We start from the raw sequence: 14,314 nt of genomic DNA, 5'->3' as shown, positions 1-14,314 counted from the left end.
GAATCTAAAAATGAAAAGAAAACATTTTGTACGTAAGAAAATACAACATTTTTTACAATTAATGTTATATAAAATGTAACAAATTGTTACAACTTATTAATATTTAATTCTTTTGTAATATTAATTACTTTATAAAACTTTAAATTTAATATATTTTAACAAAAAGATATACAAGTGTCGAAGATTGCAAATAAAAAGAACTTTGAGATATTTAACAGGTATATTGCGTTCGAAGTTGTCAAAACGAAAGGATGAGATGCAGCAACACACAGGCGGCTTGTTTCTAAATAAGTTTTATTGTGCCAGATCACAATATAGAAAAACGCGCTAGCAAATCTTTCTACGAGGGAACATCGATTTTTCTCTTTAAAATGTATGTAATACGAAATTTTTGCCTTAAAATGAGATTACATTAAGTCGTCACATATATATACATTTTTCGTCGATAGTGAGCAACGAGTTGCATTTCAGTTCTCCAAGTTGTCAGAGGCCTTCGTCAAAGCGGGCTTATTATGTTTCATATTTTGGTCATAACATCTTCAGACATTTCCCGCTTTTCAATTTCGCAAACTTTTTGCAGTTTCTCGCCTTCAAAGACATTCAGTGTATATGTGTGTGTGTGTGACATATGTTTCATGTTAAATATATAATATTACATTACATAATATCGTAGCATTATATTATCATTTTATCATATATATATAACGTACGAACATATTGTTGTATATATTAATATTAATTATCTCATTAATATCACAAATTAAATTGTTATATTATGTTATTTATTATCTCTGCTATTTTCTTCTTGCACGATTCAAACGATATCTTTACACCGATAATTCAAAACGGAGAATTTTTTTTTAATCTCTGTATCTGGAATCTAAATAAGTCTTCTAGATATAGTTTACGACCTATTCATTATCGTCGTTCATCCAATTAATTATTGATCATCCTAAGGGTGAACGATCTGATTGAATCATTTCCTTGTTTATCACAAATTAACGTACCGCTTATCCGCCATTATAGTCATAACTTCAAATACTTCAATAATTGTGCCTACTTAAACGATATTCAATCTACGTCGTAAAGACTATCACAGATACGTTCTAAAAACCTATACAATTTCTATTTGCGCGATAAGTCGATGAACGTTCGTAAAGAAACTCCGTTAAAGTTTGCTAATGTGTACCCTGCACAAATCGATTAATTAACTATATATTATTGGTCTTCCTTCATTGACCATCGATGGAAAAATCATATTGTCTAAAACCTCTCAGTATCTCGCGCGAAGGAACCTTCTTCTTCAATTTCCAATGTTTATAATTACATTCGTTTACACGCGGAAATTATCAAAATTCATCGTGAAAACTTTTCTCGGTGTCTACCATCTTGCTGTCGAGAAATAGGTCCATCTTGCTCAGAATCTCCGGAAGATCCACTTTCCCGTCCAAATTCGTGTCCGACAGAGTGATCAAGTGTTGGGCCTCTTGGATAGCATGTCTGGGATTTCGTGGATCGATGTACATCTAAAAGAAAAGTTTCGGTTTTATCATAAAGTCGAAAAAAAACAAAGAAACTTTTGTACACGTCTATGCGTATAGCGATTCGTAAAGATGTACAAAAGAATATTTCATTATGCCAATCTCGTGAGATATTTAATTTTAATACACAGTCACAATGTGTTCAAAGTTAAAATTTTGCAAAAATATTTCGCAAAAATTGTCTCTTTCAAGCGTTTCTTACATTGCGTCATATTTAAGGGAAAGACGCTGCAAAATATCGCTTGCAATAAATAATATTGTTCATCTACTGTTCGTTCGTTGAATCGCGGAGTCTCCGTGTCTCTTATTAACTTATTTACGTCTCTTTACATATTCTATTATTCACCAGCAGTTCGGTTCGATCCGCTTTCCCGTTTTTATTCTTGTCAATCAGATGTCGGAACTCCTTACGCCTGTCTTCGCTGCCTCCTATCGACTGCTGTCGATCTTCGCGTAAATCCAGACCGATCCCTTCCGACGGCAAATCCGAGAATTCGTCTTCCGTTAGCTGCTCGTCACCGTCCCGATCTGGAAGAGTACACGAACGCGGGCTGCGGTTAACGCGAATTTGCGTTGGTCGAAACTAAAGTAAAAAGTAGGTATACAGGACTCTGATGATGCCCGACCGAATTTTTCAAAGAGGTCCTCCACCATTTGCAGAAGAGCTCGGTGACTGCTCTCGGGATGTGTGAAAGCTAGAAATTCGTCCAGCGCCAACTTCTCGGGATCGTTCCTAGCTGCCTCGGCCCACCGCGCACGATCCCTCATTATGCTCTCCTTCAGCGCCCTCGGCATCTCGCTGTGCTTCTTGTTGTGGGAATTTACGTAGGTCTCGGAGAAACCGTGGGTCCTCAGGAAATAAGCGTGATATTCGTCCCACGATACCTCACCTGTGACCAAATATTAAGAAATTATTAATAACGTTAGTTCATATTATCAAACTTAATTTACTTTAGCTCTGTTTCGATTTTTCTAAGACTATACACGTCACAAGAATTTCTTCCCAAAACGTTATGTTTTTAAACTAAACAATTAATAAATTAATTAAATATATATATTAATTATGTATTATCAATTGTAGTTGACTTATTCATCAATTAATGAATTAATAAAGGAGATTTTTAGCTCCGTTGTTCCATTGTCGTAATAGTTTCAGAATAGCAAAACAAACCATGCTTAAACGTGCGCGTGTATTGTGGCGAGAATGTGGGTTTTCTCTTTGATATTCTACATTAATATTTAATTATTTGACATCAATATAGAATCGTAACAGAGTATAGAAACCACTCGTCAATTATTCACGTGCAATCACGACCGAAATCCGACTCGACTCGAAAACGATGATCAACGTGAAATAAAGCCATTCGCGTAGATGGCGTTAATTAACGTTAATTAACGCTGGCGTTGGCCGAGCACCCGATTGATTTTAATTTAACGCTCGTATCGACCGCACCGCAATCAGCAAAACGCAATAATATCCGACACCTACCGTTTCTAGGATTGTTGTCGATGGCGGTGAACAGGCCGACGTTCTCGCGCATGGCGCGCGTGATATGCTCGGTGATCTTCGCGTGGATCCACTTGGCCAGTTCCTGGATATCCAGCAATTGGTTCTCGTCGGTGTCGGCCCTCCGGAAAATGTCCTCGAGAAGGCTCCTCGGATCCTGACGATCTTCCGCCTCCGCGACCTTCCGCCGTACGCTCTCCTCGTCACCTAGCCGATTGACGACGTCTCCCGTCTCCTTGTAACCCGCCAAGCTCTTCTTGTCCGCCGTCACGGCCTCCAATTCGAAGAACAAGCTGTCCATCGCGACACCCTCTTTGTCCCTGTCGCTCGATGGGGTCGATAAACTTTTCAGAGGCACGCTTTTATTGTACTTGACGAATAGGAGCGATATATAAATCACGAGCGGCACCAGGACGGTCCAACGCAGAAATCGCAGGCAAGTCAGTTCCTGCCTGCAGGTCGCCCTTCGTACCTTTTGAGGAGATTTAATCTTCGTCAACTATTTCTGACAAGTTTATGTTATTAAGAAAAAAATATGAGTCGATAGAAATAAAGTTGCGAACATGGATAATTTATTTATGGATAAAGAAGAAGGAGGTATTTGAATAAAATATATCAGCGAAAAAATTGGTTTGGAAAATATAGAATGATATATAGAAATCCATAATACAAAAAATATAGATAAAAACTTAAATAAAAAATATAGATAATATTTGCAAATCACTTATTTCGTTTTGTTGTAATTTACAAATACATTTCCATTAGTCAACAATACAATAAATATAAAATTAATCTATATATTTATTGCTTAGGTTTACTTTTTGTGCTCAATAACGTAGCAAACAACTTTGAGAATCCTCTTATACCTTTTTGTAAAATAAATGACGCTTCAACTAAGCTTTAGAACTTTAAAAAGTTTCGGTGCACTATATATAGATACAGCGGTACGAGTAAAACGTGTTACGCAAAATAAATAACGTAATCAACGTGTAACTTATGAATCAAGGAGCAAAAGCGGATTTTATGTAATATTAGATATCCCGATAAAATGCGCCGGTGACTTTTGTTCTTACTCACAAGATGAGACAGGTACATCTCGGCGACGTAACATGTACACGGTGACCCGCGAGAGCCGCTTTCTAATTCCCTCTTCGTTTTCCCCGTCAACCACAAACCGGCCAAGTTTCCAATCTTCCCGACTCCCATGCGGCGAAAGATCGATCTGTCGCTCGTCCGTCACTACCGCGCCTGCATAATCGAACACGCGACCCTATATACGACACCCTATATACGATTGTCAGTGATAAACGGACAGCGGTGGGAGTAATCGAAGATCGGAGGACGAGGTGACATCAGTCTCTCCCGGCGAGAGAGACTATCAATCTTCTTAATCGTCCCGAGGAATCAAATCCCGATGAAACGCCTAACGCGCCAAGTCGAACACCCTCGATGGAACACCGTCGACCCGATCGCCAGCCCCGCGCATCCCCCTCTGTCAATCCCGCGGATGAAATTCGCGAGATAAAGTCGACGACGTGCACGACTGTCAAAGACGACGGGATCTGATCCGTCAACTGCGTGGCGGTGATCGTGCCTTGCGAGCCGCGAGCGCGAACGGGCGGCCTCGCAGGAGAAACAGCCGCACGCTGCCATGCAGGCCGCAACGCTCACCGTGTACTCCGTATTGATCCACTTTCACTCTGTCTCGTTCTCCTTCTCTCCTCCCTCCGACAATAACACAAACGGGTGTTAACGTACGCGGTGAGCGTACTTAGATATTTAACGTGAATACCGATGCTTGTGCGCTTGGTCGGTAGTGGATACCGCGCATTTATTAATATATCTTCTTCTAAAATATTACCTAAGGGAGACTTTTTATTTCGCTACCGCAATTGCATCAGGTAGAATAAGAGTTTGACTGACTGGGCCATAAGTTACGAAGAGCTTTGGGCAAGAAACTGCAATTGTTTTTATTTTCAAAGAATTGCTCAGATTAATACGAAAAAATTACTAATTAGTTTCAATAACTTAACGTTTGGAAATTAATTACTAGCTGAAAGAGACTTTAAGGAAAGGACACCCTAGCTGTTACAGCTCTAAGCTCCTTTTTTGATTTATTAATTGTGTGAGCTCTAGATATTTGTTTAAAGAAAGATTTTTATTGTTAAAATTGTTTTTACTCATATAAGGAAGTATTTAGCTTTGTGCAATTGGCGATTAATCGATTATTTTATTAATATAATCATTAAAATCGGTCCTTCTTTAAACTTGTAATTATTGTTCCATATCATTAAATATTTATTTGTTCCACAAAAATATATTTACACAGAAATAAGTATAATAATAATATTTTAATATCTATTTCAATCTGCTATCCTACAATATTCGCTGTCTCGTTAATAAATTATGCGAAAGCAAAAAGATAAAAGTACATAATGATACAGTCAAATATCTTTAGTGCGTGCTGTGAGATAAGTATACCTGTTTCCGTAAGATATAAGAATTCCTAACGCGAAGCAAAATGCGCAAGGTATAAACTGATAAAATAATTCTGGAAGTAAAATCGGTCGTGCGTCAAATAAAAGAAAAGAAAGACTTAAGTAATCTTCTTCTGATTTACTGGTAATATTTAATAATAAATTATGGTTATTTAATGACGCGGTTATAGTATATAAATTGTATATAAATTATACGTAGAATATATAATCTAAATTTTTTGTTATCCCGTTTACATGGGAAAGTCTAGCTAGGCAAGTCAAATCGCATTATTCAGAATGTTATAAAGAAATGCTCTTAAACAATGCAGACGTGCGCGATGTTTCTTTTATAAATTATACGGCGTCGTTTTCAAGCAAACTCGATAACAAAAAAACTCATAATTCTCCCTCATCCGTCCTGTTCCGTCGTGGTAATATATCTTTGGGAATAAATTCCGTAGCGCTGCTGCAACGTCTACTATATATTTTGTCAGTCACATACTCTCGGATCACTTTGCGCAGGAAGAAAAAACGTACGAATGTTAGAGGAAATAAGACTCTCTGTAATTATTTTCAAACTATACCTTTGTATTGATTATTCATTGCGATTAATTAAATTAATCCTCGTGGTATACGATGTACGAATCGCAGAACTCTGGGTTTCATTCTCAACAGGCCCACGAGTTGTCCCTCGAAACTAATATTGGCAAGAAAGTACTGTGGAATTACGATGAAACATTTTATTCCATTCAAGTCCAGATTAAACGATCAGAACTTTTTCTAAATCTAACAGGTGTTTGTCAAATTTCTGCGCCGTCTGGGAAATGGATTTTACGCTCTCTCTCAAAGCGAACCCTCGGAGGATGAATATCCCGCCGCGTGCAACTCTTCGGTCATCTGGATAAATCATCCGACGAAATGTTTAGTGAATTAGATTGCTCTCTCGCTCTCGGCGTCTACGTTCCCCAGGCGTGTTTGATCTTCATCGATGATCCCTCTCGCGAGAAGATCACTTCGGGCTCTTGCAAACGTCCGCTTGCCGCGGCTTTTCATCCTCCAGCTCGAGGCCGAAGTTCGCGATGCCCTGGACATTTGTGGAGGCGCGAGGCTTCGTCTGCATGCGGAACATGGCCGCGATCGGCGGACTCAGGAAATCCTGATCGACGTCGGCGGGATTTTGCGCGCCCGTCGCGAAGCTCACCGCCAGGCCCACCAGCATGGTCAACGTGCAACCGATCGCGCTGTACCACAGGTAACTGGTCTGCAAATCATATCGCGTAAGACTTATCTTCATTTGTCAATGTACTTGTCGTATACGAGACCTTGAATAAATTCCTCTTTTCACAGAAACTATACAATCGCGAAACAAATCATTATGCGAAAAAAAAGCAAATACATGGCGAGAAGAATCAAAACTTAAAATGAACGAGTTTATGACCATATAATTGCGCGGGGTCTAACAAATCTATATATAAATTAAATTAATTAATTATAAAAAAATAAGTTAAAAACTTAAACGTTTTACAGTTTACTAATAGGCGTTTAATTGCAGAAATAGTATGCAACTTTGTAACGAATTGAAACGCTAGGAGGCATAGTTACATTACGTAATTGCGAACCATATGCTTTCGCGAAGACAAATCTTACCTTGTATATAGACCAGACTTCATCAGCGGAGTTGTGCTCGATTTGATCGATCACGATTGTGGTCTCATTTATGCAGGGGCAACCTGCAATCGACGTGGGTTTGCTTTCCAAATGAATCTGTCCGTTTACAGCCGCAACTTGGGCGCCTAATCCGATCCACAGCACGACTACCAAACTCGTGATAGCACCTACTATTGCTCCTTTGGCATTAGCCCATGGCACAAACATGCCCAAGGAGAATAAGCCTAAAGTCACACCGCCAACCATGCCATTGAAAGACAGCGCAACCTATAGAAACAATGATTTCCTTGATAATGCCTTTCGATAGACCAGAATGTTAACTTACAGCGCGATATATATATATATATATATATATATATATATATATATAGGAAAGAAAAAATGAGACAGCTAAACTGTTTTACAAAAAGCTGGACTGTACCACGGCATTGCGTCGCAAGATAATAATAACGTAGGAAGGTATACGTGAAGAATGTTTATTATTTTTCTTCAAGTCTCATATTCCGCGAATTCGCAAAGGACGCAAGTGAAATATGTAAGCTACCTGCAGAACGCTACCGAGACGCTCGACGACGAAAACCAGCGCGAAACTGAGGGCTCCGAAAAATATGCTGATCCATCTGGCGTAAATGGCGCCTTTGCTCGCCGGCAAGTCTATCTGGAGAAGTCCACGAAAAATGTCCTCGCAGGTTATCGCTGCCAACGAGTTCAGAGCACTCGCCACAGTTCTGTAAAATATATATATACCAGTTCAAGATGTTAAATAAATGATAAATTTCTTTCTTATTAGATATGTTATATAATTTTTTCTTCAGACGTTCTCTACGAACCCGAGAGACGCGGCGAAGATACCAGCCACGAAGAATCCGGGCATTCCACGAAGGCTTCCCAAGAAATTCATCACATACAGCGGAAGTATTTGATCCTGGCCGCTTATATATCCGGCTGTCAAAGGATCGCAGTCTTTGTAAGCGCTGTACAGCACCATTCCAGTCAGAAAGTTCACACTATAAATTACAATCATGCCAAACGCAGACACCCACAACGCTCTGTAAAAAACAATAATTAATTAATATGAGCGATGATACATTTTTAATAATATAATAACTCATATAATTTTTTTTATAATAAAAACTCAAATTTTTCATTGAACTGTATCTCGATCAAGCGCCAATAAAGTATAACGATGATCGAATACAATAAATTATATTGCTCGTATAGAATTGCCGCTTAAAAACTTACAGCTTGCTGCAGCTTGTTAACTAAAACTTCTTTACGGTCTGAGAAACTTACATTCTTACTTGCGAGATGCTCTCGACACTGAGATACTTTTGGACGGACGCTTGGTTGCTGCAGAACATGGTGGTCCAGTAGAAAGTACCACCGATCGCAACACTCCAGAAGCTGTGCCGTACCGTAGGACTAGGATCCATATTGAAGAATTCCATCCTGCCGGAATTCGCGTTCTCCTGCCAAACACGGGCAGTTCCACCCGCCCAGGACAGTCCGTAGCCCAAGATGAGGAACAACGAACCAATAAGTACGGCGGCTTGGAAGGTATCGGCCATTATCACGGCTTTCATACCACCCTGTCGAGAATGTAACAGCAAATGAATTAAGATTGCGCAAGAGATACAAATATTATTGTACGTGTGTGTTAAAGAAAATTATATCTTTTGCGATAATTAGCGCGAAATACATGCAATATTGTTCGATTATTTATGTCTACAATTTACGCGAAAATAATGCAAACCTGTGAGGCGTAGAAAATGCAGACAACGTAGACTAGAGTGACGGCTATGTAAGTATTCAGGCCCGTTACTGCAAATTAAAGAAAATTGTTTGTAATTTTAAAGTTGCTGAATTTTGTGAATTGTGAGAATTGTGAGATACGGACGGGTCAATTGTCAAAATGTTATCAGATACTTCTAAAGTTGTGGCGGAAACTATCCAGACCAATTCAGTGAAATGCGATTATAAGAAGATCAATAACGGGAATCATTCTGAGCGAGTTTTAGGAGTGTAAAAGTTTTCTTTTTTCTTTTCAAAGTTATTTTTTGCAAACTAGCGCCTCGAACGGAGCGGTTAAACTTCAAGATTTTTAATATGCTTTATATTACATCGAATAGAGCTTGTGCCAAACTTTGTAACTCTCACAATTATCTGCATTATTTTATTATATTGTAACCGGATTGCAAGTTATCTTGCAAATAAATCCTTGTTGCTTTAGCTATGAACTTAATGGTAATAAAATTACAAATATAGCTCTTCAACTGTGATTTGAAGCAAAGGCAAAAAGCGATATTTATTATAAAAGTGCTTATAACTTAATTTCAATTATGTCATTTTGGAGGACAAGAGTCCAGCGATATAAGTCCAGGTTAAAGGATCGTCCGTTATCACTTACCGTGACTTAACGCTAATGCAGGTGCGTACACAGCTACCGACGTGTACAGCACCATTTGCAACATATACAACACGCTCGCGAGCAATCGGCAATGCCGGTCGAAGCGCAAATTCAGGTATTCGTAGCTCGATGTCAGCTTCAATTTCATAAACACCGGCAGGTACAGGCAGGAGGTGATCGGCACCACGAGTATGAAAGAGATGCAAGTCATCCAGAATTGAGTTCCCTGCAACGGAAACGGCGACATTTTCGGAGATGATCTTTAAAGAAGATTCTATTAATAACTAAACTTGAGAAACTTTCTTTCGCAAATTCTCAGGTTCTTTTTCGATCGTCTCCGATTGTAATAGAGTTTGACAATTTATATTGTTTTAAACTTCCGTACCTGTTGGTACATCTCCGCAGGATTCCCCAGGAGTTCGATGGCCGTGATGAAGCTGGCGGTCAATGACATCGCCATGGGGAACGTGCTCATGCTGGAGCCGCCCAGCAGAAAATCCTGACTGGTCTCCTGCTTCTTGGCGAAAAAGCCGTAGAAGGTGCCAATCAGGCACGACACCAGCAGCATTGTGGCGAACACCGTATAATCCGCCCATGAGAAATAATAGAGCAAGGTGGGATGTTCCGCGCGGCATTCCTCCTCGACGCTTCTTGCGCGCCGCTGCTCCGCCGATGACGCCGACAGGAAGAAGAACAGAACGAGAAGATGCGGCCGCATTTTCTAGAAGTACCTGACGATCGTTTTTTATTTTACACACTGTATTTTTATAATTCTATACAGAGTTGAGAAAAAAAAATTTACAAAGTTGAGAATTAATTGATAAATCTAAAGAAACAGTTTATTTGTCGTTAGAGATGTTGTAGGTTTTTTAATTGAATGCGATAAAAATGACACGTTTTTATGAGTTTAAGCAAAATCTTATTTTATATTTAATTTCCAGTAAGTTTTACTTGAATTTAATTTGAGGTTTACTTATACGAAGGAAATTTCGTGTTAAAGATATGGAAAAATAATTAAAAAATAACGTTTTATCAAATCTTTGCCGAGACCAATTCTAAAGTCGTTAAAGATTACGTTTTTGATATTTATTTCCTGTTTTGCCTCTTTTTCTCTCATTTAATATAAGATAATTATATTTTTAACATATTTAATGATTATTTTTATACATAGCCGAATAGACCAAAAAATACTTCAAAAACATAATTTTTAGTAAGTTTGGAATTTAACTCTCCATAGAAAAATGCGAATTAAGAAATTAAGTAATATAAGACATAATGTTTATTCAGAAATCTGTAAGTTATCAGTTTATTCGGAAAGTACACTTATCACAACTGACAATTTTAATTACATCATTATTAATTTATCAGTCATCTGCATCTGCATGCTGCGTGAATTATCAGTCAATTATGATTCACTTCATAAGCTGGCTGTATAAGCCGATGTCTTGCGACATGACTGCGTACCAACAAAGTGATTTTTACGCACGTGTCAAGTCTAATTTTAAGTGTGTCAAAATATTAATTAACTTTTTAAAAAACTATCTGGCAACAGAAATTAATATAAAAATATTCGCCAAGCGACACAGCAAGTTTCAGAAAATTGTTCAACAATAATTTTAATGATGCTTTAACAACGCTCAGATAAATTGATATACGAGACAGTCTCAATTGGTTCTTTCGTTTGACACCATTCACCTTAAATCTTATCGATCATGTCAAAGATATATCGTCTTGATTCAAACGTCATCGATACCACTTTGATCAAAATATCAATTAACTCAAATCAACGCGTCAATATGGTGTTAGTCGTAGGTGTGGAAAATTTATGGAATGCTAAGATGTTGGATACAATTTATATTATTCATATTTTGCAAATTTTGCAAGAAATGACACTGTTTATCCACTTTATGTCACATTTTTAAAACATAAGCATAAATAACAAAAGCAAGCATAAATCAATCTCATTAAATGTCCATTGCGTGAATCAACATGAAAGACTAAATAATCAAGCCAATCTACATTTCTTGCGAAGCATAGATTCTTATCAAGAGAAACACATCATTTGTTGACCTATTGATGATTGCGTAATAAAATCAAAGTGAGGTATAGCAATTGACGTAATTCTAGTTTAATAATTTGCACATAGCTGTTGAAATAATTGCTAATAACTATCATCAGCATTGTTATTAACTATTTCTCGATCATTATTCAAATATGTGTTTGAACCGGTTGGACTCATAACTCACTGGTTGGAACCGGTTATTTCAATATCGAAATATAATCTAGGTAATAAAACTAATAAATATAACTAAAAGTTGGAAACAAAAAATATATTATATTTTTCAAAAATTAATTTAAATTAATTGAAAAATATAATATATCTCACAATATACTCTATTTTCGATTAAAGTTAAAACACGTTCTGAGATTGAAATAATTGGAGTTCTAACATTTAAAAAATTTATATAAGAAAATGTCAGAAAATAGTTTATTGAAATTAATTAATAATGAAAATCGTAAATATATATATATATATATATATGGTTTTACGAACTTTTAAAATTTAATAATATTACACTTTTTCTTATCTCTTCGAATTTTTCTTATCTTATAGACTGTTTCGTAAAATAATAACTAAGTTATCAGTATCAAAATATTTGCTCAGTTATTGTAGTAATGAGATAATTTAAAACTAATATCCGTTGTTACGCCACTAAATAACTCTATTATCGATATATATCTAAATTTAACATGTAAAGCTAGGGAAAATACATTTTAATCCACTTACAAAATTATTTTATAATATCTGACCGTAGTTTCTGTTTTACGTATACCTATCTGATCTAACGAGAACGTGCAGAACTGTTTAAAAATGATTGACAGTACGAATCAATTATTATACAGTGATTATTATTGTAACAAATTATTTTCTTGCCTTTATCTTTACAAAACCACGGTGTTTATTTCTCGTAGAAACTCGAGAAATATTATAATCACGTATCTAAAGTTTAATCCGACACAGTATTTTCATGCGTGAAACGACAAAGTACTGAAATGTACTTGTTAGTATTTTATCATGCAGTAAAAGTGCGTCAAGAACAATTGTACAAGTAATATATAACAAGTAGGTTCTACATAAAGCAAAAGAATTTTGTAAGAAATATTTTTTCGAAAAGCAAGGGAGTCCATTTCTAAGATACTTTAATTTTTAAATCACCGATAAAAGTACATAAGCTGAATTCGCACATTACATCTGTGCAGAAGCTACGAGAAACAAAAATAAAATAAATTTCTGTAAACGCTGCACTTTCCACCGTTACACGATTGCATCAAGAATGTTAATGGAGAAAGCGAGCAATCGTCAATTTGAAAGTTTATATACTCGCAGAAACAAATTTTTTTCGGCTTTAATTAAGAAACGTTAAAAAAAAGAGGTTTGTAGATCTTACCCCTCGATATCGCTTCTTTCAAGTCGTGGGACGGATCACCCGAAATCTATACGCGCAAGATGAAAAATTCGTGCGCCTGGATCGCGCTTAGTCGCGCGTGCCAATTTCTGGTAATAGGAACGTGCGAAATTGCAGCTGAATGATTTTGCTCGTTTTCCTAATGTAACGCATATATGATCGGCTGATGAGCTTCCCTCGATCGAAATCTCGCGCTCTTACACGCGAGTTTGCTCGTTTCGCCTGGGAAGAGACTCGCAGACGAAGAATCGCCAAGTATTTGCAAAATCCTTCCGGATTTCCGATCCGATTTCTGCCCTCGCGCCCCACCTAGTCCGCGATTTTCGCGATATATAATGGCACGCAGGAACGACGGATTAAACGGAGAACGGAATCGAGACTGTTCGTTTTAATTGTCACGTGTGCGCCTTTATACGGACTGTCTCATCATCTCCCTACTACTACATGCGACGCGCGGGTTTCAGCGTGAAACTCGCCGAAACAGTAACAATCATCTAGTCATCACCGCACCGCATCGATAACAAATCGATAAAGCATATGTAATTGATCCTTACATCGCTTCCATGATTTATCTGCGGCTTTGCAATTACGCATATTTATACAAATTACGCGCTTTCTTTGCTTTCTCGATTTGCATTCTGCCAGTTTAAACATAATAATTTCAAGGGTAACAAAATTTTCGCCTTAAAAATAATAATGCATCTGAAAATAAAAATGCAACATGGCGTAAAACTTAATTTTTACGAATGATTAAACGATATTGAAGGCAAATTGATGAAACGCTTTTGTTCTGTACTGTGCTGCACAAATACGCCGCATCTTTGTAAAAGGAAAGATCATATCACTTTGCATGTAAAACGAGATACATAAAAAAAAACATATAAAAACAATGATTGGCTTAATTATTAAGCTGGCTCAACGAAAACAATATCGTGTTCAATTTTTTTCTTTTTCAAGATTTATATGTTCCAAGGTTAATGTATTATTACAGTAGATAATAGTCGACACTGGGGATTCACATTGAAAATTATTTGAACTGGTGCATACAAAACTGGTATAGCGTAGCGAGATACATGACCAAGTGGTGAATATATCTGCTAAAAAATATGTGTTTAAATAAGGTCGACGTTTGTTCGTCAAATATCTGATTCTATAAGTTTATTCCACGTGATTTATTTTGTGTGACGAGAACAATGCAGGAGGTACAAAAGAAGAGAACACATGTCTTCATTATGGTGTTCTACACG

The 14,314-nt window shown here is 37.2% G+C and overlaps 2 protein-coding genes across 3 annotated transcripts; both read right to left on the bottom strand.

Moving 5' to 3' along the window:
• Positions 1–277: 277 nt before the first annotated feature.
• Positions 278–4,670, bottom strand: Myd (stromal cell derived factor mayday). Of its 2 annotated transcripts, none has more exons than XM_077420843.1 (5): positions 4,126–4,670; positions 3,031–3,520; positions 2,147–2,431; positions 1,888–2,069; positions 278–1,526 (listed from the first exon to the last, which is right to left on the bottom strand). In XM_077420843.1, the coding sequence occupies exons 1-5, from the start codon at positions 4,252–4,254 to the stop codon at positions 1,350–1,352; spliced, it is 1,263 nt and encodes a 420-aa protein (XP_077276969.1). In that variant the 5' UTR covers positions 4,255–4,670; the 3' UTR covers positions 278–1,349. The 2 variants fall into 2 exon arrangements, with proteins under 2 accessions (XP_077276969.1, XP_077276973.1); XM_077420847.1 differs by having other exon boundaries at positions 2,168–2,431; positions 4,126–4,669.
• A 652-nt stretch (positions 4,671–5,322) lies between these two features.
• LOC143905378 (sodium-coupled monocarboxylate transporter 1) lies at positions 5,323–13,462 on the bottom strand. Its single transcript, XM_077420794.1, has 9 exons — positions 13,050–13,462; positions 9,986–10,331; positions 9,601–9,826; positions 8,947–9,014; positions 8,487–8,782; positions 8,024–8,242; positions 7,738–7,921; positions 7,173–7,460; positions 5,323–6,786 (listed from the first exon to the last, which is right to left on the bottom strand). The coding sequence occupies exons 2-9, from the start codon at positions 10,316–10,318 to the stop codon at positions 6,535–6,537; spliced, it is 1,866 nt and encodes a 621-aa protein (XP_077276920.1). The 5' UTR covers positions 10,319–10,331; positions 13,050–13,462; the 3' UTR covers positions 5,323–6,534.
• Between the last annotated feature and the right edge of the window lie 852 nt (positions 13,463–14,314).

Source organism: Temnothorax americanus, unplaced genomic scaffold (genome assembly GCF_048541705.1).
Source record: "Temnothorax americanus isolate GAGA-0224 unplaced genomic scaffold, ASM4854170v1 Scaffold11, whole genome shotgun sequence".
NCBI classification, from domain to species: domain Eukaryota; kingdom Metazoa; phylum Arthropoda; class Insecta; order Hymenoptera; family Formicidae; genus Temnothorax; species Temnothorax americanus.
This window is presented reverse-complemented; position numbering and strand designations above follow the sequence as displayed.

Bases quoted from the DNA above. Each gene is read 5' to 3' on its own strand.
- LOC143905378 (XM_077420794.1), bottom strand. From the start codon at position 10,318: ATGCGGCCGCATCTTCTCGTTCTGTTCTTCTTCCTGTCGGCGTCATCG. The intron at 9,827-9,985 runs GTACGGAAGTTT...TTTCCGTTGCAG, and splicing joins CTGCGGAGATGTACCAACAG to GGAACTCAATTCTGGATGAC. The intron at 7,922-8,023 runs GTTCGTAGAGAA...TATATTTTACAG, and splicing joins ATCTTCGCCGCGTCTCTCGG to AACTGTGGCGAGTGCTCTGA.
- Myd (XM_077420843.1), bottom strand. From the start codon at position 4,254: ATGGGAGTCGGGAAGATTGGAAACTTGGCCGGTTTGTGGTTGACGGGG. The intron at 2,432-3,030 runs GTAGGTGTCGGA...ATTTGGTCACAG, and splicing joins CGACAACAATCCTAGAAACG to GTGAGGTATCGTGGGACGAA. The intron at 2,070-2,146 runs GTATACCTACTT...GTACTCTTCCAG, and splicing joins TCGGGCATCATCAGAGTCCT to ATCGGGACGGTGACGAGCAG.